The 23,201-nt window shown below is 42.4% G+C and overlaps 1 protein-coding gene across 5 annotated transcripts in view; it reads left to right on the top strand.

The window, feature by feature from the left end:
* CDHR1 (cadherin related family member 1) overlaps positions 1-22,390 on the top strand; it is an 84,778-nt gene extending 62,388 nt beyond the window's left edge. For 2 of the 5 annotated variants that reach the window (XM_006270177.3, XM_019497151.2), the window contains 3 exons: positions 1,963-2,191; positions 3,181-3,435; positions 17,216-22,390. In XM_006270177.3, coding sequence (XP_006270239.1) covers positions 1,963-2,191; positions 3,181-3,435; positions 17,216-17,773 — 1,042 coding nt within the window. In that variant the 3' untranslated portion in view covers positions 17,774-22,390. The other 3 variants (XR_009463020.1, XM_019497154.2, XM_019497152.2) reach the window with 3 other exon arrangements.
* Positions 22,391-23,201: the final 811 nt, after the last annotated feature.

Genomic DNA, 23,201 nt, shown 5'->3' on the forward strand with positions numbered 1-23,201 from the left:
AGATGTCCAAGCTTTTACTGCCAACAGCAGGATACTTATCTGCAGGAGCTTCTAAATTGCATCTTATTTTGAGCTTCTCCACTAATTCTTGGCAAGCTGTTAACTGGGTAGACACAAGCAAGCAAAGGTCATATGCTGGCTTCAGACCTGTTAAGATTAAAATGTAACAGCTGGTGCCAGGAAGCTTGTGAAGGCTGCTACCAAAGATGTTTTTTAAAAGTATGTGCAAGTGTATTCTGATTTTCACACTTCTAAAGCTGTAACATTTAAAGTAAGAAATTAGATTTTATTCCCCTTAAGTGTGGAATTTCATTGCTTAGGCAGAATGAGGGAAAGGGAAGTCATCTTGTTAAGGCAGGCAGAAAGCACAGTAAGACTAACTCCTTCAGAGAGGTATAAATTTATAAATTGTCACCATGTCCTGCCTTCTATCTGACTTCAGATTAATGTAGCTAACTAGCTCTCTCTACTCATGGTTAAAGCACTAGCTTTTACCTCAAGAAATCCGGATCATTGTTCCAGTTCTGCCACAGACTTCCAGAGTTACCTTGGCTGTATGACTTATATACAATGATTCAGCTATTTCTATTAGGAGTGTTAAATGAATTAAAAAGTTAAATCAGTATAATTCCTATCATTCTGATATACAGGTGGAGTGTGCCAGAACACCTCTGCCTCATTTCCCGCTGTATGAAAAGGAGTTAATAGCATTCCTTTGTGTTTAATGCCATGAGTTCTTTCTCAACTGAGGTCTGTAGGTACAACTGTAGTATAAACAATGATCATAGATAACAACATCTTTTTTATAATAATGCACAAAAGGATTAATTTTATTTTTCATTAATTACAGCGCACATAGAAGACTTTAATTTTCACAAAACTTATATTTGGTGCCTAAACTGACAGTCCATTAAAAAAGGGCTTTCTGGTATCTTTAAGATAAATTAAGTCTTTTGCCTGTCACTCTTCACCATGCTTCAGTAATTAAAAATGCATAGAATTGAACTTGCCACAGATAATTCTGAATACCTGCTACCTCCTGGTGCCAATTTATGAAACAGTGATTATTTTTTGGAGGAGATAATTACCCTGTGTTTTTGGGGGTGTTAGAGGAGCCATTTCTGTTATCCATTCTGAGACACTAAGAGGCAAATATTATATGCAACACAATTTCCTCAGCTATTCAGAAAGTGTCAATCAGTCTTAATTTATTCAGGACATGATCTAATACACTGTGTTATAAACTGAATGAATATGCAGTTCTCTAATGTTTTAACACAAAGAGATCACTTTGGGAAAAAGCCATCACACTGAGCGTTTCACAAGCACAAAAGCTGCTAACAACAAATGCAACTGAAAGAGCAAACACAGAAATATTTTTTTTTAAAGAAGTGACAATAATTCTCTGTTTTCAAAACAAAAAGGACAAGCAAAAATATGTAGGGTCATTGCTTAGGGAGCTGTCAGGTTTTAGATCTGTTTTCAAAGTAATGGGGTAGGGGACTCACAACTGTATGCTTTGTAGCCTTGTGTCACTGCCCAGATCTTTAAAAACCTTACCTGTAGTAAACCATATCTGTATGGTGGCTCCTTTCTCAGTTGTTTTTTCAACTCCCCCAATCCCGGATTGAGTTGGCACCCAATATAATTTAGAGCAGTAACACAGATGGAATGCAGCATCTTTTGTCCATGGTGTGAGCTCACCCAACAAAACCCTCCCACATACCAACTTGCATTGTGGAGCAGGCAAGAAACCATGGACATAGGGCCAGTTATGCCAGACTCGTACCACATGATGATTTAATTCTGTCAGAAGCTCCTTTTTTGGCCCTTTGTTAGCCAGACACAATCTATCTAGACTAACCTGAGCTTTCATTTCTGCTGGGTATGAGTTCAGTAATCTTTGTAGGATATGTGCATCCCTGAAGTGACAGATTATTGCTTTTCATGCTTCCCTTCCAGATTTCTGATCCACCCATCAACAGGTATTATTTATACCCAGCCATGGGCTGTATTAGATGCTGAAGTCAGCTCAAAGTACAACTTCTATGTAAAGGCAGAAGACACAGAGGGGAAGTACAGCTTGGCTGAGGTATTTATTACGGTGCTAGATGTCAATGATCACCCACCAGAATTCAATGAGAACATCCAGGAAAAGACTATGATCATTGGGTCACCAGTGAAGATAGAGGTGAGACAAGAAACAATATATGGGACTTTATGGGATCAAATGCAAAGAGGTCCCTTTGGTCCCAAAATGTGCATAAATTAGATGGGGGGAGGGGATTTCCCTCTCCCACTATGTCAATTATTTTGCCAGTTTGTGGCAATATGTAACATAGAGATAAAACATGCACTCCTAATTTTTGCATATTGTTCAGAAAGAAAAATGTGCCCAAAATGTAAATCTATAAAAATAATAAAGCTAAGCAGCATTATTTGAATAGCTGAGTTAAGGATAAATCACAGTTGCCCATGTCCATGAGTTTCCAATGGTGTTAACCTTCAAAACAAGTCAAGCCTGTTGGTAAGAGTCTATGTGAATACTTCCATTTGTCCATGCCATTGGGTCAGTTCTGTAAAGAGAGGGTTTTAGTTTCTAGCAGCACAAATTATCTGCTGGTAAAGAAAAAAAAAGATATATCATCAGACATACATAATCAAGCCTGATGGCAAAACTAGACCTTTACTTAGCCAAAGTAAGTACACAAGTATGACAAAGACGAATACAGTTATATAGTGTGGGGACCTAGCTGACTGTCAGATTATTTTCAGTGAATTGAACATTTAAGAAGAAAACATTTAAAATAATTTTCCCAGTCTGTTTGCAGGAAGACTCGTAGTAAAATAGTCTAAGATGTCCACTGTTACAGACTGGTTGATTGTATTCCCATACATAATTACTTATTTGCATTTTTTTTTCTCTTTTAATCTCAAACAGAAATTGTCTAGACTGAAAGCATTGCACTTTGGAATTTTTCTTTAGAAAAATTCAACATTGAGTGGGGGAGAAGGAGAAAATGTTACTCTAAGATCACACAGCTATGTTTCAGTATTCTCACAGCAAATCCTTTTCCTGCCCCTATAGTATGTTAATACTTGCTCAGAAACATTGAATACTCTGCTTTCAAGCAAATTCATAAGCCATAACACACTGTTTCCAATAATGCCCCAAAATAGGCTGTAGATCAAGATGCAGAAGAACCCAACAACATTGTGGACTACTCTATTATGCAAGCGGATCCAGCCAATGTATTTGACATAGACCAAAGCACTGGGGAGATAAAGCTGAAGTCATATATCAGATCCCTGGATATCATCCACAACATCACAAAGAACAAAGACTGTATATGGTCCCTGATAGTACAAGCCAAAGACCGGGGTTCCCCTTCATTTAGCACTACTGCAGTACTGAAGATTGATATCACAGAGGAGGTAAGCTGATGCTGGAGAGAAATTGAAAGCTGTTTAGGTAGATTTTGTGCAATTTACTAATTAATGGGTTGGCATCAACAAAAGGTTTTCCCAAGCATCAGAGCTTGACATACGGATTCTTGGTGAACCCACAGTTTAGAACCTTCCTAGAGCCCTGTTGTATAACCAGATTCTACAGCCATAGATTCATAAGTCCTGAGTGGAGGAGTTATAAAGGTAGTAGAAGGATGCATTTCTTAATTCTTATTCTGACTATGTACATCTGAGAACAAATTTCATTCTGGTTCCTAAATTCCACATTGCCAATTAATAGAGTCAACAAGGAACTGGATCAAGTCTTTATTCAATGGTGAGAAGGTGGTATTCGGAGAGGACTGGTGTGTAGGGAGGGAACAAATACTTTGACTAGCTACATTCTCCATTGTGACAGCATCATGGTCCATTGGCTTCAGTAATCTTCACAAGTCTAGTGTGTATGAGAGAGAACACGTGCATACTCAAGAGGGTAGGGAGCTTTAAAACACTTGCTTTTTTCACACTTCACAGTGACTACTGGTGAGTGGTTGTGGATGCATGTTATTTAGGACTGTTGAGCTAATGGTGAGCCCAAGCCAACACAGAGGTCACAAGCTCCAGGAGCAGAGTGGGAACAGAAGTCAGAGCCAGAGGGGGTTGGCCTGTGAATTTGATATAGGGCTTTCATACCAAATACTACAAGAGTTATAATTTGGTCCCAAGGAATTGCAGTAGGAACTGCTTATCTAGGTATCTTTCTCAGTATGCAAGTACCATTTTTGCATGCCCTAGTGCTCTTTTGTATGCACAGGCAGGGTCGACGTGTAGGGGGTGTATATGTACCCACATGCACCCCCTGCGCGTGGCGGTGCACCCCCTGCAGAAAGGCACCACCAACAATGTCGGCGGTGCCTCCAGGCAGTCCCTGATCGCCCCTGGCTGCTGCTGACCCTGCCGATGGTGCCTGCGGGTGGTCGCTGACCCATGGTCGGTGCTTCCTATCCCACCCCTGCTGCTGACGGTGCTGGTGACATCTGCGGGAACTCCCTGCTCCCTGCCACAGGGCTCCTGCCATTGCCGCTGGGCTTCCACTGTTGCCTCCACACTCCCACTGCCACTGTCTCAGCTGTGCCACCACAGCCGCCAGGGGCACGCGCTGTTCATGTGCACAGACCTAAGTTTTTGGAGCAGAATGAGCCAAAAGAGATTTTGCTGGTATAAAATAAGCACACTCACTTTAGAAAGTTTGTCTTAGCCTTAACTTCTAAAAGGAACTTGCTTCTGAAACACTGAAGTGGTTCAGTGACCAACATGCAGTATTTCTAAGTCAATGGTAGCTTTACATAACACACACCACAGGCTAGAGGCAACTATTCATTAAGGGCATCCTTTATTCCAACAGGTAAATAAGGTCATAATAACCTATTACCAGATTTTTCCAAGTAGGACATAGTTGTAATTAATGAAAGGATGCCTTTAATGAATCAAAATAGATGGTAAAAATACCATGCTGCAGCTACTGCAAGGAATCACAGCTCTCTCAGCTGTATCTTGGTTTTATATATCTGTTCATAAGCTACACATAGACAGGTGCACAACTGTGAGGATATCTATCACCAGAGAAGATTTCACCACTGCTGGGTAGTGCTTAGCTTTGACATTAGATTTCTGCAGAAAAGCGAAGTGAAAGAGCCTGCCACTTCCAGCTCTCCCTGCTCTCCTGAGGAATGGTTGATGAGATACCACCCTGAGGGGACTGGCTAAGTACCAGGCTTCAGTGAGGTGACTGTCTACCTGGATATTAGCATAGACCACTGGTGAGCAGGGATTAGAAAAAAGGAGCGTATGAAAATATGAGTAGTCAAGTTCTCACCTGTTTATTTCCAGTGCTTGTGGAGAACAAGTTCCCATCTCTTTCTCCCTCCGTCCCCTTGGGGAAGTTGCTTCCCCAAAAACCTACTTCGTCTGCATGTTCTCTGGCTGCTGATCTAAAGGCTCATTGGGACTATAAAGTGGGAACAGCAGGAAAATCTAATGTTTTGCTGAAAAGTAGCCCCAGCTCCTAAGGATAAGAGAATGGAGTGCCCCTTTCCTGCATCCTTCCTTCTTCAAGAGAAGTCTGGCCCCTAGCTAGTTCCTCCATTAGAAAGGGAAAGAGGGAGTACTGCCTCCAGTTTTCCCCTCTCCAGAGAGAGTCCATAGGTGAACAGAATTGGTATTCTTTCCACTCCTGGTACTCCCTAGGGTAGGTATGTGGATGCAGAAGAGGTGGTGAAGGCAGTTAGAAAAACAAGGGCTCTTCCCCTAGGCAGTTCTGAATCCTGCACATGCACTTACACATGCACTTGTTTGATTGTCTATAAACCTGCTTTGAGAAATAGACTCCTCATCCTTCACCTTCCCGCATACATCAAGGGATATTCACCAAGAGGAGAACAGTTGGGAAAAAATAGACATAATGGTCACAAGCTCCTAGAAGACCGTTTCAGACTCAAGATTAGGAAAAACTTCTTCACAGCTAGGGTGTCCAGACTGTGGAATAAGCTCCCTCCAGAGGGCGTGCAATCACCTACCCTGGAAATCTTCAAGAGAACACTGGATAGTCACCTAGCTGGGGTCACCGGACCCCAGTTGTCTTCCCTGCTCAATGCAGGGGGCTGGACTCGATAACCTTCTGGGTTCCCTTTCAGCCTCACAATCTATGACTCTATGAATATTGTACTGTCTAATTAGCCAAGCTGGACAGGATCTGCAGATTTTATCCCACATAGTTACCTTACATAAACATTTTTACACAGTGCTCAACCACATTTTATATCATTACTTTAAAAATATGATCCCAGTTCCACCTTACCTCTGAGGGATATTCAGTCTCCGGGTCAAAAATCTTTTTCATGGGTTGTGATGAAAGAGAGAGTTCTCAAAATCTATTTATGGCCAATGTTTTTAATCACTTTTCTGTCCCTGGAAGATTCAATCTTATCCACAACCCTTTTGCTTTCACTCATATCCTGTGGAAGATGTTGACATAGTGTAAAAATCTATTCCAATACAACACAATCTTAACCAACAGTACATGAAGGGAAACAGTCTTTTCTAAAGCTTATGGGTACATAGTCACTTAAAGCCTATGTTTTTGCGTTCATCATCTTTTCTTTGTTCACTCTAAGTGCACTATATCTTTTAGTTATAAGGCTGCATGTTGGGTGTTTTTTTTATTAGTACTTATGGATAAAGGGCTTTTTGACAGCATAACTAGAGGTTTCCTGCAGTGTTAATCACACTGAGTAATTAAGGAGGCATATTTTTCTGATTAACATTTACTATTACAATTAGTGCAAGACTGTACCCTTCGAGATAGAAGCCTGGCAGCTAAGTTCAGCAGTATAATACATCAAAAAGACCTTTTACTCCTGGAATAATACAGAGATAAAATTTTCCAGAGGCTGTTTAATTTAACAGAGTCTGTTTTTATGGAAATTAGTATTGATTGCTCCTGACACTTTTTTTAATCTCCTATCCTTGCTGAACAGAATAAGAAACAGATGCTGTAGAAACCACTATTTTCTTTATGTTCAAATGCCCTGTTTAAAATGTATTCCCCAGAGTCAAGTTTTTCAAACATAGCTGTTTAAAACTAGGCACCTGTGCCCCATATCTTTTCAGCTGTTCCATTGTTGGACACTTGTGCCACCCATTATTGTCCCAGGGGGTTCTACAAGGATATGGAGGTACCCTGACACATAGGATTGAGGCTTATGCATGCTAAGGCATGTAAAGTTAGTGCTATCTTTTGAGCAATTAAAAGGTTAGGCCATTTATTTAGACCTACCTCTAAATATGCCTCATTTTAGGAACTCATATTTGAAACCTTCAGCCTAAATCTTTTATTTTATATACAAACTGAGATAAAAATGATAAACTAAATTGAACATTCTCCCCATTTCAGAGTCCACTTCCAAGAGTGTTAAGATAGGTGAGGGACACCAAAGAGTTTTATCCACTATCTTAGAGACCAGTTATTACTTTCCAAGTGTTTATGCTGTTCCCTTGCGTGAATGTGTGACAACACAGTCAGAGGAAAGCAGCTTGCAATGGTGATTCAGATGGTAACTTGTGTGATTTAACAACACGCATTATGCCCCAGAAAGACCTAACATAAAATGAGACCGCTGCTCCTTGGGGGAAAAAAGTCTGAGTTGCCCATAAACTTGCAGACATCCACATCATACCCAACCCCTGGGTACAAAGATGTAGTGCATTTTAAACAATACTCTACACAAACTAAGAAGTATATATATGGTCACATAAAATATGAAAGGCCAGATGAAAGAGTAGGAGTGTGGCTATCTGGTGCTAAACAGGATATGGGGGAATTAAGAAAATTAGTCAACATTTCACTATGCAAGTAGTCATATTAACATGATCTAGTTCACTCCTGCTCTTTGAAGTCTTAGCTGTGGGAAAGGAGAGGAAAAGGTAGTTATTAGGGCTGTGCGAAGCTTCAGTCCCTGATTTGATTCTGTGGAGACTCAGCCCGATTCAGTGGCCGAATCTCCTAATTTGAATCGAATCAGAGGATCCTTGAAACTCTCTGAATCGAATTGAAACCCTCCAAATCAATTCGGAGAGACTCAGAAAGCTTCTTAGATTCTGACATAGAGACAGCTTTAAATGTTTTTCCTACATACCTTTGGGTAGCAGGGGCTCATGAACGCTGCAATGCTGAGATGCATGGAGTGTCCCACAGAAGCAGAGGGGGCTCCCCAGCGTGCTCAGCAGCAGACCCAGAGGTGGACCAGAAGTACTTTTGCTTCACTTCTGGGTCCACCAGGGATCACATAGGGGGGTTCCCCCCGCACCCTCCCGGCTCAGTGACTAGTGCCTCCTGGGTCTGGGCAGGAGCTGGGGTCCCTCTGTGACCGATTGCTGAGCTGGGAGGGTGTGGAGGGGGCCCCCAGCATGCTTGCCGGCAGACCCAGAAGGGGACCAGAATTACTTCTGGTCCCCTTCTGGGTTTGCCGCCAAGCACATGGAGGGCTCCCACGCACTCCTGTGGGATGTTCCATGCACCCCAGTATCGCAGCGATCACGAGTCATGCCTGCTACCTCAAGGTATGTAGAAAAAACATTTAAAGCTGTGTCTATGTCCAAATTGCTGATTCTCTGAATCCGCATCGAATCTTCAGATTCGGATTCGGCCAAATCGAATCAGGGACAGTGATCCAAATCAGCAAATTGAATCACTGTCCTTGATTCAGTCTGAATCCAAATCGCATAGGGCCCACTTAACCATACCCCTAGTAGTTATATTCATTGCAGAAGTATGCCCTTACCATACTCAGTTTTCATATATGCCCCTTGAAACATTTATTCACAATTTTCAGACAATGTAACTATTCAAATAAGTCCTGCTGAAGAGCACCCTTTCTACTTAGCATTTATATTGAGCTCGGAAGTAAAGCTTGTGAAAGCAGCTTCAAAGGCATGCATTGGCAACTGAGCCCATTTAGATGGACTCTAGTGCCACCTAACTCTCACCAAAATCAGTGATAACTAGGGACTTAAATGCCTGTATACATCTGGGTCTTAATTGTAGAGGATTTTGCAGCCATAAAATCTATGTCACTCTGCAGACTATTTGGATAGCACAAGAATCATCAGCACATAAGGTATGTGCATTCAAATAGAATCACAGAAAAGTAGGGCTGGAAGGGACCTCAGGAGGTCACTATCTAGTCCAAGCCCCTTTTCAAAACAGGACCATCCCTGTCTAAACTATCCTACATAAGTGTCTGTCGAACCAGTTATTAAAAGCCTCAGGAACAAACCCTCACACACAACTAATAGGCATAATGCCCAAAGCATTAAAACACCTTTACCTTGCCACAGAGAAGGGAAATCAGAGTACTTCCAATGTTCTGCCACTGCACCACTGCATGGACAGGAACTAGTTTGTTAAAATATATTTGGGAGATCCAAGGAAGAGGACTATGCGTCCACTACAAAGGAAAGCAAAAATTTCCACTGTCCATGCCAGTCTGACCATGGATGTTGCAATCTATCTGACCATGAGTGGAGAAGAAAGTCAGGGCCCTCTGGGTTTTCTAAATCCCAATAGAAGCATGAGCACAACCCAGTCAAAATCCCCAGCCTTGGCTATGTGCCATCCCAAATGCTTCTGAGGAAGGCAAGGAAACCCCAGACATCAGAAGAAATCAGCAAGAAACCTCACTTCCTAGCCCCACAAATCAATGTTTTCATCCCTATTTTCTATATTGATATGCAAAACATTAAAAAAAACCTAAATAATATAATAATTTGAGAGTGTTTCATATCTAAGAGGTAATAACTATTACAGCTGTGCAAAACTTCAGCAGCCGTTTCATTTTGGAGATGTTTTGGCCTGTTTCAGTGCTCAAAACACTGAATCAAAATCAAAATGGAAGACTCCAAAACATCTCCAAAATGAAACAGAACCATTCAAAACGTTTCAGAATGTTTTGGAATGTTTCAGAGGCAGGCTTGTGGGGACACAGAAACTCAGAAGAGGTGGGGAAGGACTGCTCTGATATTGGCATCTGTAGCTGGCCAGTGTCTGCGATCTGTCCCTGAGGGCCCTTCCAGTCCCAGGGCTCTGGGGGAGGGATGGAGAAAGAACATATAAGGCTGTTTGTGAACTCCTCTCTGCCTTTTGTGAGATCTGTCACTTGCAACACGAGCAGCAAAGCACAGGATCTGAAGGGTCCAGGCTGGTAACAGTAGGTAGTTTGTTGCTACCAAGTTGTAGCCAGCCATTAGCCAATCCTTTCCCACTTACCCTTGCCTACCATCCCTATTGTTAATCCCTTTCAAATATTTCTTCCCCAAAAATCCTCTTATTTATTCTTCTTGGGCTTTTTCACCCCAAACAAAAAGAAACCTGTGTTTTGCCTGGCAGTGTCTCATCACTGTGCAGGAAATCACACTGTGCACTGTGCACATTTTTCAGCACACCAAACATGAAGAGTGCTGGAAAGGCAGGCACCCGGTCTTCTGGCAGGGCAGGCAGTGGGGCCAGATGGAGAGCTGCAAGCTCCTCTCCCCCACCAAACATAGATGTACCCTCCTCCCTAGCAGCCATGAGGCTTCTGCTGCTAGTGGGAGCAAAGATGTTGGAGCAGTGTCTGCACCTGCCCCACCTCCACTAACCAGCAATAATAATCCACAGCACCACCAGCATGACAAGCACCAGCATGATAGTCTCCTTCACCCCAATTTCAGTTCCCAGCTTAAGCCTCACAGTGCCAGAGGAGGAGCTGGATCTGAAACCAGGGGAACTCAGTGCCATAGCCAGGGAAATTCAGGGAAGGAGGTGGAATTTGAGTTTCTGCTCCACACCCCTCAAAGTTCCCCTAGAGCCAGGTCTCCTTCTCTGGAAGGCAATGCAGAGGAGATTGTGGGGCAGGTGGCTCAGCTTCCCCTGATGTTGTGCCTCTGCCTGCTGAGGAGGGGGATAAGGCAGGATCCACACCTGCACCCCAGAAGCAAGGGGGTAGTGTAATGTGGGATCATTCTGAGGTGGAAAATGATCCCACATATGCCATCTGCTTGCACTGCCAATGCAAGACCAGCTGGGGCAAGGAGGTGAAACACTTCAGCACCACAGGGATGCTGATGCATCTCAGGAGGCACTGCCCCCTTGCCCTTGCTCCTCCTCACCTAGAATGGGGCACATTCCAAAGATGAGCCAGGTCATCCAGAGCACTGGGGAGATGCTAACTTTGGATGGCCAGCCCTTCTCCTTTGTTAAGTGGCCAGGGTTCAGTTGGCTCATGGTGCCATTGGCCCATCATACCACGTGCCCACATGCACTATGTTCAGCAGGACAGTGGTGCTGTTCCTGTATGAGGCATGCAGGGAGTACTTGAGGGAGGAGCTGTGCAAGGCAGGTGCTGCGCAAGGCAGGCCACAGGTGGCCTTACACTTCACCTCGGACATCTGGAGCAGCTGGGGTGGAGATCATGCCTACTTCTCCCTCACAGGGCACTGGTGCCATCAGTTAGACTGTCGGTGCGCTCTCCTTCAGGCTGAGGTGATGGATGAGTCCTGCATGGCAATGGGGATCATGGGGGCCATGAACCACATGGGACAGGGATGGCTCATTGGGCAGGGCGAGCTCACCCACAGATTCATGGTCACCAACAACAGGGTGAATATGGTCAAGGCAGTCTGTGATGCCAACTTTGTTGGCATCCACTGTGTAGCACACAAGTTCTACCTCATAGTCAGGGATGCCTTGGAGAGATACAGAGCTCCTAGTGAGGGTGCCATCACAACCACTAAGCTCATTTCAAAATGCAGGAAGGTGGCGGGCTAATTCCACTGCAGCATCAATTGCGGCAAGATGCGGCAGGACAAACAGGCAGAGCTGAGCATCCTGCAGCACAAAATCATGCAGGATGTGGAGACTCAATGGAATTCCTCATACCTGATGCTCAAAATGCTGGACGAGCAACAGAAGGCCATCTATGCGATGGCCATGCTTGGGGAAATTGGGATCAACAGCCCCTTAATAGAGTTGAGTGGGCTATCTTCTCCCAGATTTTGGTGGTCCTCAAGCCATTCCTCAAGGCCACTGAGAGCCTCAGCACTAACAATGCCCTCCTTAGCCAGGTGATTCCCATAGTGAGGGAGCGTCAGTACTAAATGGAGAAATTCCAGGGGATCAATGTTCCTGGATTGGGCAAGCTGCTTTCAGCAGAGGTGCAGGCACTGGTGAAGTGGCTGAAGGAGGGCATCAAGAAATGGCTGGATCCATTGTGGCCCAGTATGGTCCATGTGCTGGAGGCCATGTGCAAACCGAAGGTGAAGGGGAGTGTGTGCACCAGCAAAACACTGGGTCACTGGATGGGAGGTGCTTGTGAACAGCCAAGGAGACAGAAGAGCAGAGGCAGTGGGATGTGGAAGAGGGAGAACCATTGTCCCGTGCCATCACTCCATCCACCACCCACTCTGCTCCACCACACATGCTGCCAATGCGGGCCAAGGGCATGGCTTCCATGCTGGGGTCCAGAGGCACCAGATCCCAGCATCAGGCAGGTAGCATCAAGGCCTTGGTGGCTACCTTTCTCACTGAAGATGTGGAGCCGCTGCTCTGTGACCCCTTGGTCTACTGGGCAAGCCACAGCCAGATATGGCAGGATCTGGCCACAGTTGCCCAGAAACACCTATCCTGTCCACCAACCAGTGTTCCATGGGAGAGGGTGTTCAGCATTGCTGGGGACATTGTGACACCCCACCACACCTCCTTGGATCCTGGTTTGGTGGAGCAGCTGGTGTTCCTCAAGGTGAATCTCACGCTGCTGGGCTTCCCCAAGCTCCATGTGCAGATGGAGTGTGTGCCACCCTCCTCACTCTGTCCACACCTATTTCCTTTTATTATTATTTTTTAAACCATTGAATGCCCCACTCTCAGAGCTGGGGCTGTGGGTGCTGCACAGAGAGTTGGTCTCTGTCTGGCCGACAGACAGGCCCAGCAGTCATCATCCGTGGGGCCAGATTGGGTCCCAGCCCCAGCATGAATCAGCTGAGGGTACCTCTGATATCTTTTGTTTGACCAACTGAATATTTGGAGAAATATATCGTAGCAAAAAATCCTTCATCAGGCTGAGGAAGCATTTCAGCTCAGTGTTGTGTGTGCTTTTCCTGGATGGAATAAATAGTGAAGAAGCCAGAGGCTGCTATGCATGCAAGAAAGCCAGTCAGTGAAAATGTAAATTGAGGTGTCAGGTGGTGAGGGACAGACTGCGGGGGCGGGGGGGTACGGGGGGCAGGTAAAAGTGGAGAGGTACCTGGGGAGTCAGCTATCAGGCAGGTTATAGTGTGTCATAAATCCAATGTCCATTTTGAGTCCGTGAGTTTCTGTATCTAGGAGTTTGATAAAGTGAAGTTCATAGGCTCATCTATGAAAAGTTGTTTGTAAATTCCCTTTGAGGATCACGCCTTAGAGACAGAGTGGCTTTCTTGTAGGAAATATGCCCTGACAGGTAGTTGGGTATTCTTGTCTGTAATAGATTTCTGTTGTTCATTCATTCTGGTGAGCAGTTGTTGCTTGATGTACCCTAAGTATTTTCCATCAGGGCATTTGGTGCTTTGGATGAGATATATAAATTCTGGAGCTGCAGCTGTAAGATCCAGGAGTGGTAATGGTTCTGCTGTGGGGTGTAGTTTTGTGGGGATACTGGAGATATGTTGGCAGGTTTTGCATTTCTTGTCATGGTATGGTCTGGATCCATTCGGTGTGTTTTGGGCTGTAGGAAGCTTTCTTCTGGTGATGAGGTTAGCGACGTTCAGTGCTTGTTTAAATTTAAAAACCACTTTTCACAGATGAGCATATGAACTTCACTTCATCAACCTCCTAGATTCAGAAACTCATGGATTCCACATGGACACTGGATTTATGACACACTATAACCTGCCTGACATCTGACTCCCCAGGTACCTCTCCACTTTTACCTGCCACATCCTCCTCTCCCCGCCCCCCCCCCCCCCCCACCCCCAGCCTGTCCCTCACCCCCTGACACCTCAATTTACACTTTCACTGACTGGCTTTCTTGCATGCATAGCAGCCTCTGGCTTCTTCACTATTCATTTCATCCAAGAAAAGCAAACACAACACCAACTGCAGATGCTTCCTCGACCTGACAAAGGGTTTTTTTGCTAAGATATATTTCTCCAACTAGTCAGTTAGTCTAATAAAAGATATCAGAGGTACCCTCGACTGACTCATGCTGGGACCAGGACCCAATCTGGCTCCATAAATAATGATTGCTGGGCCTGTCTATTGGCCAGAGACCAACTCTCTGTGCAGCACCCACAGCACCAGGTCAAGCCTCTATGTTGCACTCTGCACATGCAGGCCCCAGAGCTTTCTGTGCACACAGTATATAAGGCCAGCACCAGACATGCCCTCACTGCATGGGCTGGACCCAGCATTGAAGGTAACAGTCTGGGGGTCAGCCTGGGGTACTACATGCAACCTGTGCCCCAGGACCCTTCTGCCGTCAGGTCCAGCCCGCCAGCCGTAGGGCGTGAATACTCCATGCCAATCCCATGTGCCACAGGCACAGCAAGCCCTACCAGAACAACCATGAATCTTGGCTTCAGCAATGTCCAATCAGGACCCGTCCCAGAACCAGCATGCAGGACTGGTCCAGCAGGATGCTGCATACAGCATGCACCCCAGACTGACCCCCTGTGTTGCATGCAGGACACTCAGTGCTGGCTCCAGCCTGAGAGGATATAAATTTGATGCCCCTGACCTAAGTAGTACAACAAAAACACACAACACTGAGCACACAAATCATCTGAGATGGTTCCATTGCAGTGGATTTTATGAATGTCATCTCATTTACAAAAGGTGCATTTTTCCCTACACAAGGTGACACAATGACTATTCTTTTTGAATAATTAGAAAAAAATCATAGTCTGATATGCATATACAAATTTAAGCCATATAACATTTCTAACAAATACCTGGTAAATAAAGTATTTTCCAGTATAGGCTGATTCTGATTAAGACACTGAAGTTATTAGTTTTGGCATAAAGCAACTGACTCTAAATGCTTGGAACAAGCTCACTGGTCAGTGAGCTAGGAGAGAGTTTAAAGAAGCAAAGTGGTGATGCTTCCAATCTGATCCCAGGGTTGTACTGCTATTACATCTTCAAGTTGTGCTCCATTGAAACATCTCTGCTCTGACAAACCAGAAAGAGCGTGGTGGTGTCTGATCCTATTTATTCATGACTTTCATTCAATGTAGCTAGTCAAATATAGCACCTTCTAAAATATATGTAATTTTTCACCCTTTGTTGGTCTTACACTATCCAGCCTTCAGTGCCATGCCACAAAATAGATTTTGACAAACACTCATAATAAATGGACTCATTTCAAGACATGTACTTCTTCCCAAGGTTTTATCTGACATTTAATTCATCAGACTTTCACATACAGTTAAGTAACTGGAGAGGTGTAGAAGTTTTCTCAACTGAGTGGAGTTAAGTGCATAGCATTCAGTGAATACAGAGATGGACCGGATTAGCAAAGCTTAGACCACAATCCAAACTGCAGTTTTAGGGTGTTTATATCTAGGGTGCTAGCTCAGACGTATCTCCATTTTAATGATGTAAACACTGGATGTGGTGCCTTGTTTATCGTGATGAATTTTGACCGTTATAGAAGGAGGCGTGACAACACTTTGATGCCATTCCTTTGCCAATTTTCTCAGCCACTAGGACACATTCAGGTTGTGAGAATACTGGTCTTGGATAATGATGCTTGGGGTGTGTGAATGTGAAGCACACCATGGTAACAGAAGAGAGCATCCCCACACTTCATTATGCCTTATAACAAATGAGTCCCCATTGAGCAACCTCACTGTCCTGCAGGCCACATTCTAATAACTACTCTCTATTACAGTGATTCCAAAAACTAAATTTAGATAGCCTTTCCCAACCATGCATGATCCAGGTGAGAGAAGATTTATAAATAAACATTCCTCAGTTGCTAATCTCACCATAGATTTTTTTTCATGGCATGCAGGGACTAATATTAATTATTTCTTGATTACTAATGTCATGAATAATGTCATTTATACCTAGCCCCTACAGTAGGATGTCTCATTTGTTATTCATTCTGGTTTCCAGTTTTAGTTTTACTTTATTACATACTCCTTTATCTCCCTTGCCTAATGAAAATGCTCCTCCTTTTACACGTTTGTGCTATCACGTGCCTCCATAGTACCCCAGCCTTTTTGGAATATAAAGGTGTATGAGTTGACCAGTTCTCTTATTTTTGACATTTCCAGATGAAGTCAAGGGTAAAATCCTATATTTTAGGCCTCAAGCAGCATCCATGGACAATATTTGGGATTTTCATGAGTGGCGTCCTATCCACCATTTCTGTAACAATGGTGATCTCTACCATCATATACTGGAAAAATCTGAAAAGATCCAGACTGCATCCACAGGGGAAAATCAGAAAAATTATACGGGGACCTCCAAGGAGCTCAATATGCTAAGCTGCAAAATGAACTGTTAATTCATTTGTCCTTAATATGCCACATGTAGAGTATGTTATCTTTTAAAAAAAAAAACAACCCCCCCCCAAAATAGATCTTTTTGTCTATTCAGATCCCCTACCTCAAAGAGTTTTGTTACGTCTGTAAAAGAGTACTATGAAACAAAACATAACATAGGCCTGTCCGTTAGATGTTTATTTTGCATGTGGCAATATTTTTTTAAAAGCTGCCTCAAAATATCTGTAATGCCATATTCAATAACTCAAATGATCTGTAAACCTGAAGTTCTTCTCAAAAGATCATTTCCCACCAGCAAAATTCAACTGCATTATACTTTGGAATTACTTCTAAAATAGAGTGTAACAATTCCACTGCAAATCTTAAAGTTAATCCTTTTCATGCTCATGCTAAATAAATATATGTTACAGTGCTATATAGGAATATCCTCAAATATTTCAGTAACAACTCTATGCTTCAGTGTCCAAGCACAACAACACAGTATTCTAGGGATTTTTTTTTCCTGTACAGTTGGTATTAAATCAAAATGACTCAAATTCAAATATAAAATAATTGAATCATTTAATTATTTTTTAAAGTGAGCTTCTGTTGGCCAACCCTTGTTGGTATATATTTTGGACAATTGTAATTACAAAATCACTGTTGGTCCCATAGAGTAAAATCACATTCTCTTTGTACTCTTTTACAGACTCTTCACAAAGGGCCTATGGCAGCCTTTTTGATGCAAACTAAAGATAACCCCATGAAAGCCTTAGGAGTGCTAGCTGGTGTCATGGGCATAATGGTGATGATCACAATCATAATCTCTACTGTCATGTTCTGGCGCAATAAGAGGTCCAACAAAATCATGCCGGTAAGACGGATCATAAGAAAGAGACAGACGCATCAGACTAGGGCGGTTAGGATGGAGTGGCTGAAATTCAAAAGGCCCAGCATCATTGCAGAGAAGTTTGCCATTGAAGAAGACACAAATAGCCTGAAGAATGAAAACAGCAACAATAACATCCAAATTCCTTCTCTACTGCCTAGTGCCCCAAGCCCACCCCCACCGCCAATCCCACTTCTAGCACCTAAGAAGAACAGCACTGAATGGAGCGTGCCCACAGTATCAGGTTCCCTGACTCCCACGTTTATAAACAAGCAATTGAAAAAGAAGGGTCACAGCAGTGCCCACAATGCCCTAGTGTCAGAGCTGAAACAGAAGTTTGAAAAAAGGAATGCAGGCAGCAAAAACCATCACCTCTAATGAATCCTCATCCACCATACAGGAGGATTGCATATCACTACAGTGCATGTATATAGTTACTTGGTGTGATTAATCTTTCCAAGTTCTATCAATACACAAGGAACTGCACCCCAAGCTACAATCATTGGTTACTTTGTGCAAGTATTACACCCTAATCTATTTTGCAATTGAATTATTTCGTCTATAGCATATAATGAAATTGGTATCAAGTCATTTCCTAGAACTTCACCCAGATTTTTTTATAAATGGTGGTTTCCTCCTAAGGTGCTAATTGTCCTTGTCTTTAGGCTAAAGTTTTCAGAAGTGGCCAGTGATTTATGATGTTGCAGTTTTGGGAGTTTCCAATGTAAACTTCTTTCCAGAGATTTGTTTTTTAAGGGTGCCATTCACCTAAAATTCCAGTTGATGTTCATTCTTATCCATTACATAAAACAGATCCAAGGTGCCTACAATTGGGCAATTAAAATTACAGGACACTTTTGTAAATATTGCCATTATTGTACAAACAGCAGTGTAACAACTATAAGGGGTTATTTGCTAAAGCAGATACATTGTGATTCTCCAAGTAGGTAGATCATAATGGGTTCTTGTGTTCAGAGGTGGTTTGCTCTTATGTTTTGCAACAGCTTGTGTGCTTAGGACCTAAGTATCTTTGATTCCAAGTGCAAAGCACAGAAACTTAGAAAAGTTTTGCATTGTCATGCAGTTTATGCTGGCTTTTGTCAGAGTACATTTAATGTGCTGCTTTCCTCCATTACCAAACCATGAATGCCTGCCAAGAAGAACAGAAAAAGCTTACTTATTCTTTTTCAAACATAGCTGGTGTGGGCCCATATGTAATAATTGCAACACCATCACAAGGTGGAGCTAACAGTCCCTTCAGATAACACATCTGCCAACAGTGGAGAATAAAGGAGGAGAATAAACCTTTAAAATTGAGGGGAAAATGCTCCTGAAAAAATGAGAGCAGAATCTTGGAAGCAGGATACACCAGGCAGACAAGATGGTGTCTGAAATAATTGGGATGTGGAGATGGTTGTTAAAGAAAATGATTTTTTCATTTAAATTTCCATTTTAATCCTAAAATATTAGAGTTATGCTATGCTATGCATTGCTAGTGTTTGCAACTTAGTGTTTTTTTTACTGTACTTTGTAGCGTGGCAATAATAGTAGTATTGGGCATTGATATGTGTTTCACATGGTCTACCATAGGGTCCTCTTCTGCCATTATTGTTAAACAAAATCTCTCTTATTTGTTCTGAGGTAGATAATACAAATTAACAAGCAAGTGAGTAAAATGCTTCTTTGCATCTCATGGAATAAGGCATTGGAAGAAATTTAAAGCTTGACTCGCTGATACAGTCTGGCCTATTTATACCACACAAGCAAAGCAAACAATTGAAGTCTGGTTTAACTAGCTAGGTAAGCCAGGTTAAGAGCTGCTTTGCATGCCACAGAATAGGCCCCCTTGTTTCCTTGGGGACAAGGAGAAAGTGAACCTTTTAAAATGTCATCCTCTGGAAGAGCCACTGTGCTGTGGTACTTCAGTGTTTATAACATTGCCCTTCTACATGTGCGGGTAGAGGTATGATGGGATGTAATGCACAATCCACACAAATCCTGCCATAAAACATACGCAAGGCAGGAGGCATGATTGTGGGATCGTGCATTAGATCTGATAGCGCCTTATTGCTAATGCAGGGGGAGCCCAATCCCAGGCTTCCCTGCACTGGCAAGAAACAAGTTCCTGTGGCTGGATGCCCCCTTAGTTGAGGAGCTCTTAGCCATGGGACATTCATGCACCCCCAAAACTAGGAGATCACAGCAGCTGCAATCCACCCAGCCCATCTGGGTCACAGCTGCGGGACTCTGGGTCCCTGTGCTGCCAAGATCCAGAGTCAGCAGCTGCTGGGACTGAGAGTCCCTCAGCTGTGGGACATGCAGCCCTGGCTAGGCATGGTGCACCACTGCAGTTGGGACCCTGTTTTATGTGCAAATTGAACCTCAGTAGCAACTAGCTATAAAGTTAGTACACACTTTTGAGGTCTAACTTCATAACTGATTGGAACTTTCATGCCAGGATAGCTACTTTGCAGGTATAGCTGGTCTCAAAGGTAATTGTACAATTAACCAGTTAATTATGCAATATCTGTAACATGTAGAGGGAGCTATTGTGTCAACACATTGTTGCACCCTGTTGCCCTCTGGAATACGTTAGCTCCCCGAATATTTTAGGCTTCTCTTAACATCTTTGAGGAGTGTAGGACTGTGCCATGAAATTGAGGAAGAGAAACAAAAACTAAACACTTGGGATGTAAAGTATTCCAGATCATCAGCTTTCCTTTGGAATGTTTCTTTAGTTGATTATGTTATTTCTGACTCTTATCTACAGATTATTTGATTGGGCTGATAGTTAAAGGGAAACCAATCATATACCCTTAATCATGTGACTCCCTCAGGGAAGGTAAGATCTTGTGCTGTCTTCACTGGAGCAATGATGATGCCACTCTGCTACTGATTCAGTAGAGGGTGGCATATAACATCATGATTCTCTGTTCCTTTCTTCTCATCTGCCTACATCTTTCCCACACTATTAATCCTATATCTCATCTTAAGCATCCAAGCTACAGAAGCTCCCAAAAATAATTGGGATGAGGTCTCTGAACCAAAACCTCAACTAATTATTAAAAGACATGGAAAATATGAGACGATCACATGTTGCTGATGAGCAGTGATACAGGAATTATCATGGAATAGTTAATATTCAAAAGAGTATTCCTACACCCTGCATATTTTTAAGTCTTTTTGAATGTTTAAGTCTCCTTTTCTGCACCACTTTGACATCTCACCATCTAATCAGACCATTGTAAAACAACCATTTGAAATCAGTCAGCTGCATTGTGTGTGTGTGTTTCTCTCTCTCTGACACTACAAAAGAAAATATGATGGCAGGTCCTGTAGACAGAGCTCTGAATGATAGATGTGTGGACTAATGAGAGAAAGCAGTGGAACAGTACTACCTTTTCAATTACAGTATGTGGCTCTTTAAAAAATCATATTGGCCACTCCTTTCAACTTTATATATGCATTAGCCCTGATTTTCATTTGTCTATACCAGTTTTATACAAACGTGACTCATGGTGTCCCATCCATTCTATGAAATCTCAATCCATTTTCTATGTCTACTGTCTTTTTTTTCTGTCCTTAAAAAGATAAGAGGAAACAGTGTTATACACTTTAAACTTGGAAGCAAGTTGCCTTTCCAAAGGGACAGAGGACAGATAATATATATATTTATTGGTCAGAAATTGCACAGAGACATACATTGTAGTCTGGAGAGTATTATTTGTACTATGGACCTGATGCCTCATTACAGTATGCTAGAGTAATACTAACCTAAAACTGGTGTAACTGAGTAGAGACTCAATCCCTATCTATTTGCAGGCGAGAGCAATTTCTTCCTATCTACTTGCAAAAGCATTGTTTACAAGAACAAGCGTACTGATCACTGAATCTATTTCTTTTTCTTTTTTGTAGTCTCATGTGTAAGGAAAACGGGGCAATGTATAAGAGACCTCCAAAGTACCGAGTGATACAATTAGTGTTTTTTACATAGGAAATGAATGAATAAATAAAATATTAAGTAGAACTATGCAAGTTGTTGAGAGTGGGGAAAATGTGACCTATTATCATTATTATGATCATCTCTATTAATAGCAATAATCAATGATGATGATTATTGTTATTATTACTACTGATTATTCTGTGTAGTTCCAATTAACAGCATTATAGGAGTTTTGGAAAGTGAAAGAGAGAAAAGAGGCTCGAAGTGCAAATTACTGTTGAGACATAGCACAAAACAAAACTGGTGAAATTCTCTTTGCTTCTCTGCAGCAAGGTTTGAATTTTTCCATACGGCCCTTACTATTTGCCTAGATGCTGCTACCACCCTTCCCACTATTTCCTTTTGTTTCCTCACATGGATTTTACTGCATTTTGGAGCTGATTTATTTGCTGTTATTCTCAGCAGGAATGACTAAACCACAGAGCCCAGCTCCTCTGCTTATGTAAGTCAGCATTGCTTCATTGGAGCAAATTACAGTGGCTCAACTTCCTCAGGAAACAGTTTACAAAATCACCATCAGCTGCATTTGCACAGCTCTGCTCCAGACCATCTAGGTAATGCATGACTTCACAGGGAGAAGTACTTTATTTGTAAGGTACAGGAGTGGCCATGATCATCTGCTGTAATGATTTCTATGTAGGACATTTGTTTAATTTGTTACTATTTGTGACTATTTGTTACTATTTGTTCATACACCGTTTCATGAGGTTCCAAATGCTTGTAACCTTATCTGTACTACTGTTTTCCTGATGTCATATTTAAGCCAGTATTTAATGTTCATTCTTATATAATGGGAACCTGAAAGGACTGTTAATTTAATTAGATTTAACAATAATTGTGATAATAGTATTTTTAAAATTGTTTAAATGAGGGGAGGGAAGATGTTTTATTATATATTGTAAGACTTCATTTTCCAGTGGATACAGCTATTGTTTCCTATTATGCTGTATTCCAACTGATTTTTTTTTTATTAATAAAATCTGTTAAAGGTACCCAGTAATTGTAGTATCTTAGCGCTCTCCCCTGACAGAGGTGTGTTTAGTTTTTTTTTCTTTTACCGTAAATTTGATAATAAGGGAAGAAATATCAGCACTTGCTCAACATAGTTGTAACTTTGTGCATCTGAGTCGCATCCTTTGGCTATAATGGAAAAAATGAACAGAGGGAGAGGAAGCAATTTCTGCTGTTTGGTCCACAGAACCATCACAGGAAAGTGAATCTCATTCTAGTCTGCCTCATGCCATCAGCAAAATTGCAGGTTCAGCTGGAAGCTAGAGGTTCAGTTCTGTTGCTGATGTGCAGTAGAAGAGAGAAAGCTACAATCTTCTCAAATCCTAAATGCTATGTAGCAGAGATGGTAAGGAGGTTTAAAAAAATCTGCACATATTGACTGCCATTATGTTATGGATTCCTTTTCAAAAAAAATCTTTTGTTAATGATCAAAATTTGGGCTAATTCACTCTGCTTAGGGTTTATTATGCTTTCACTTGCACTAAAATGGGACCTGGTAAACAGAATAGCTGTCTGTAGTTTCAACATCTTCCATCCATGCTGCTGTAGTTGTATTATTTTGGTACCTTCCTATATTAATACCACTCAGTAATAGTATGTAGCCTCTGTGGCAGCATTGCAGACAGTCTCTTTGCCATTGCTTTGCTTGAGAGAAACAGATCACCCCTTTCTCCTTTTCCCCTTCCCCCACCTCTGCCCCCCACCCACCCCCAACTTTCACAAAGCCAAGACATTGAAGCATTTTATACTGATGCCTGGAGGGTTCTGCTTGAAAGGCACACACAGAGGAGT

Source organism: Alligator mississippiensis, chromosome 6, assembly GCF_030867095.1.
Source record: "Alligator mississippiensis isolate rAllMis1 chromosome 6, rAllMis1, whole genome shotgun sequence".
Lineage (NCBI taxonomy): Eukaryota > Metazoa > Chordata > Crocodylia > Alligatoridae > Alligator > Alligator mississippiensis.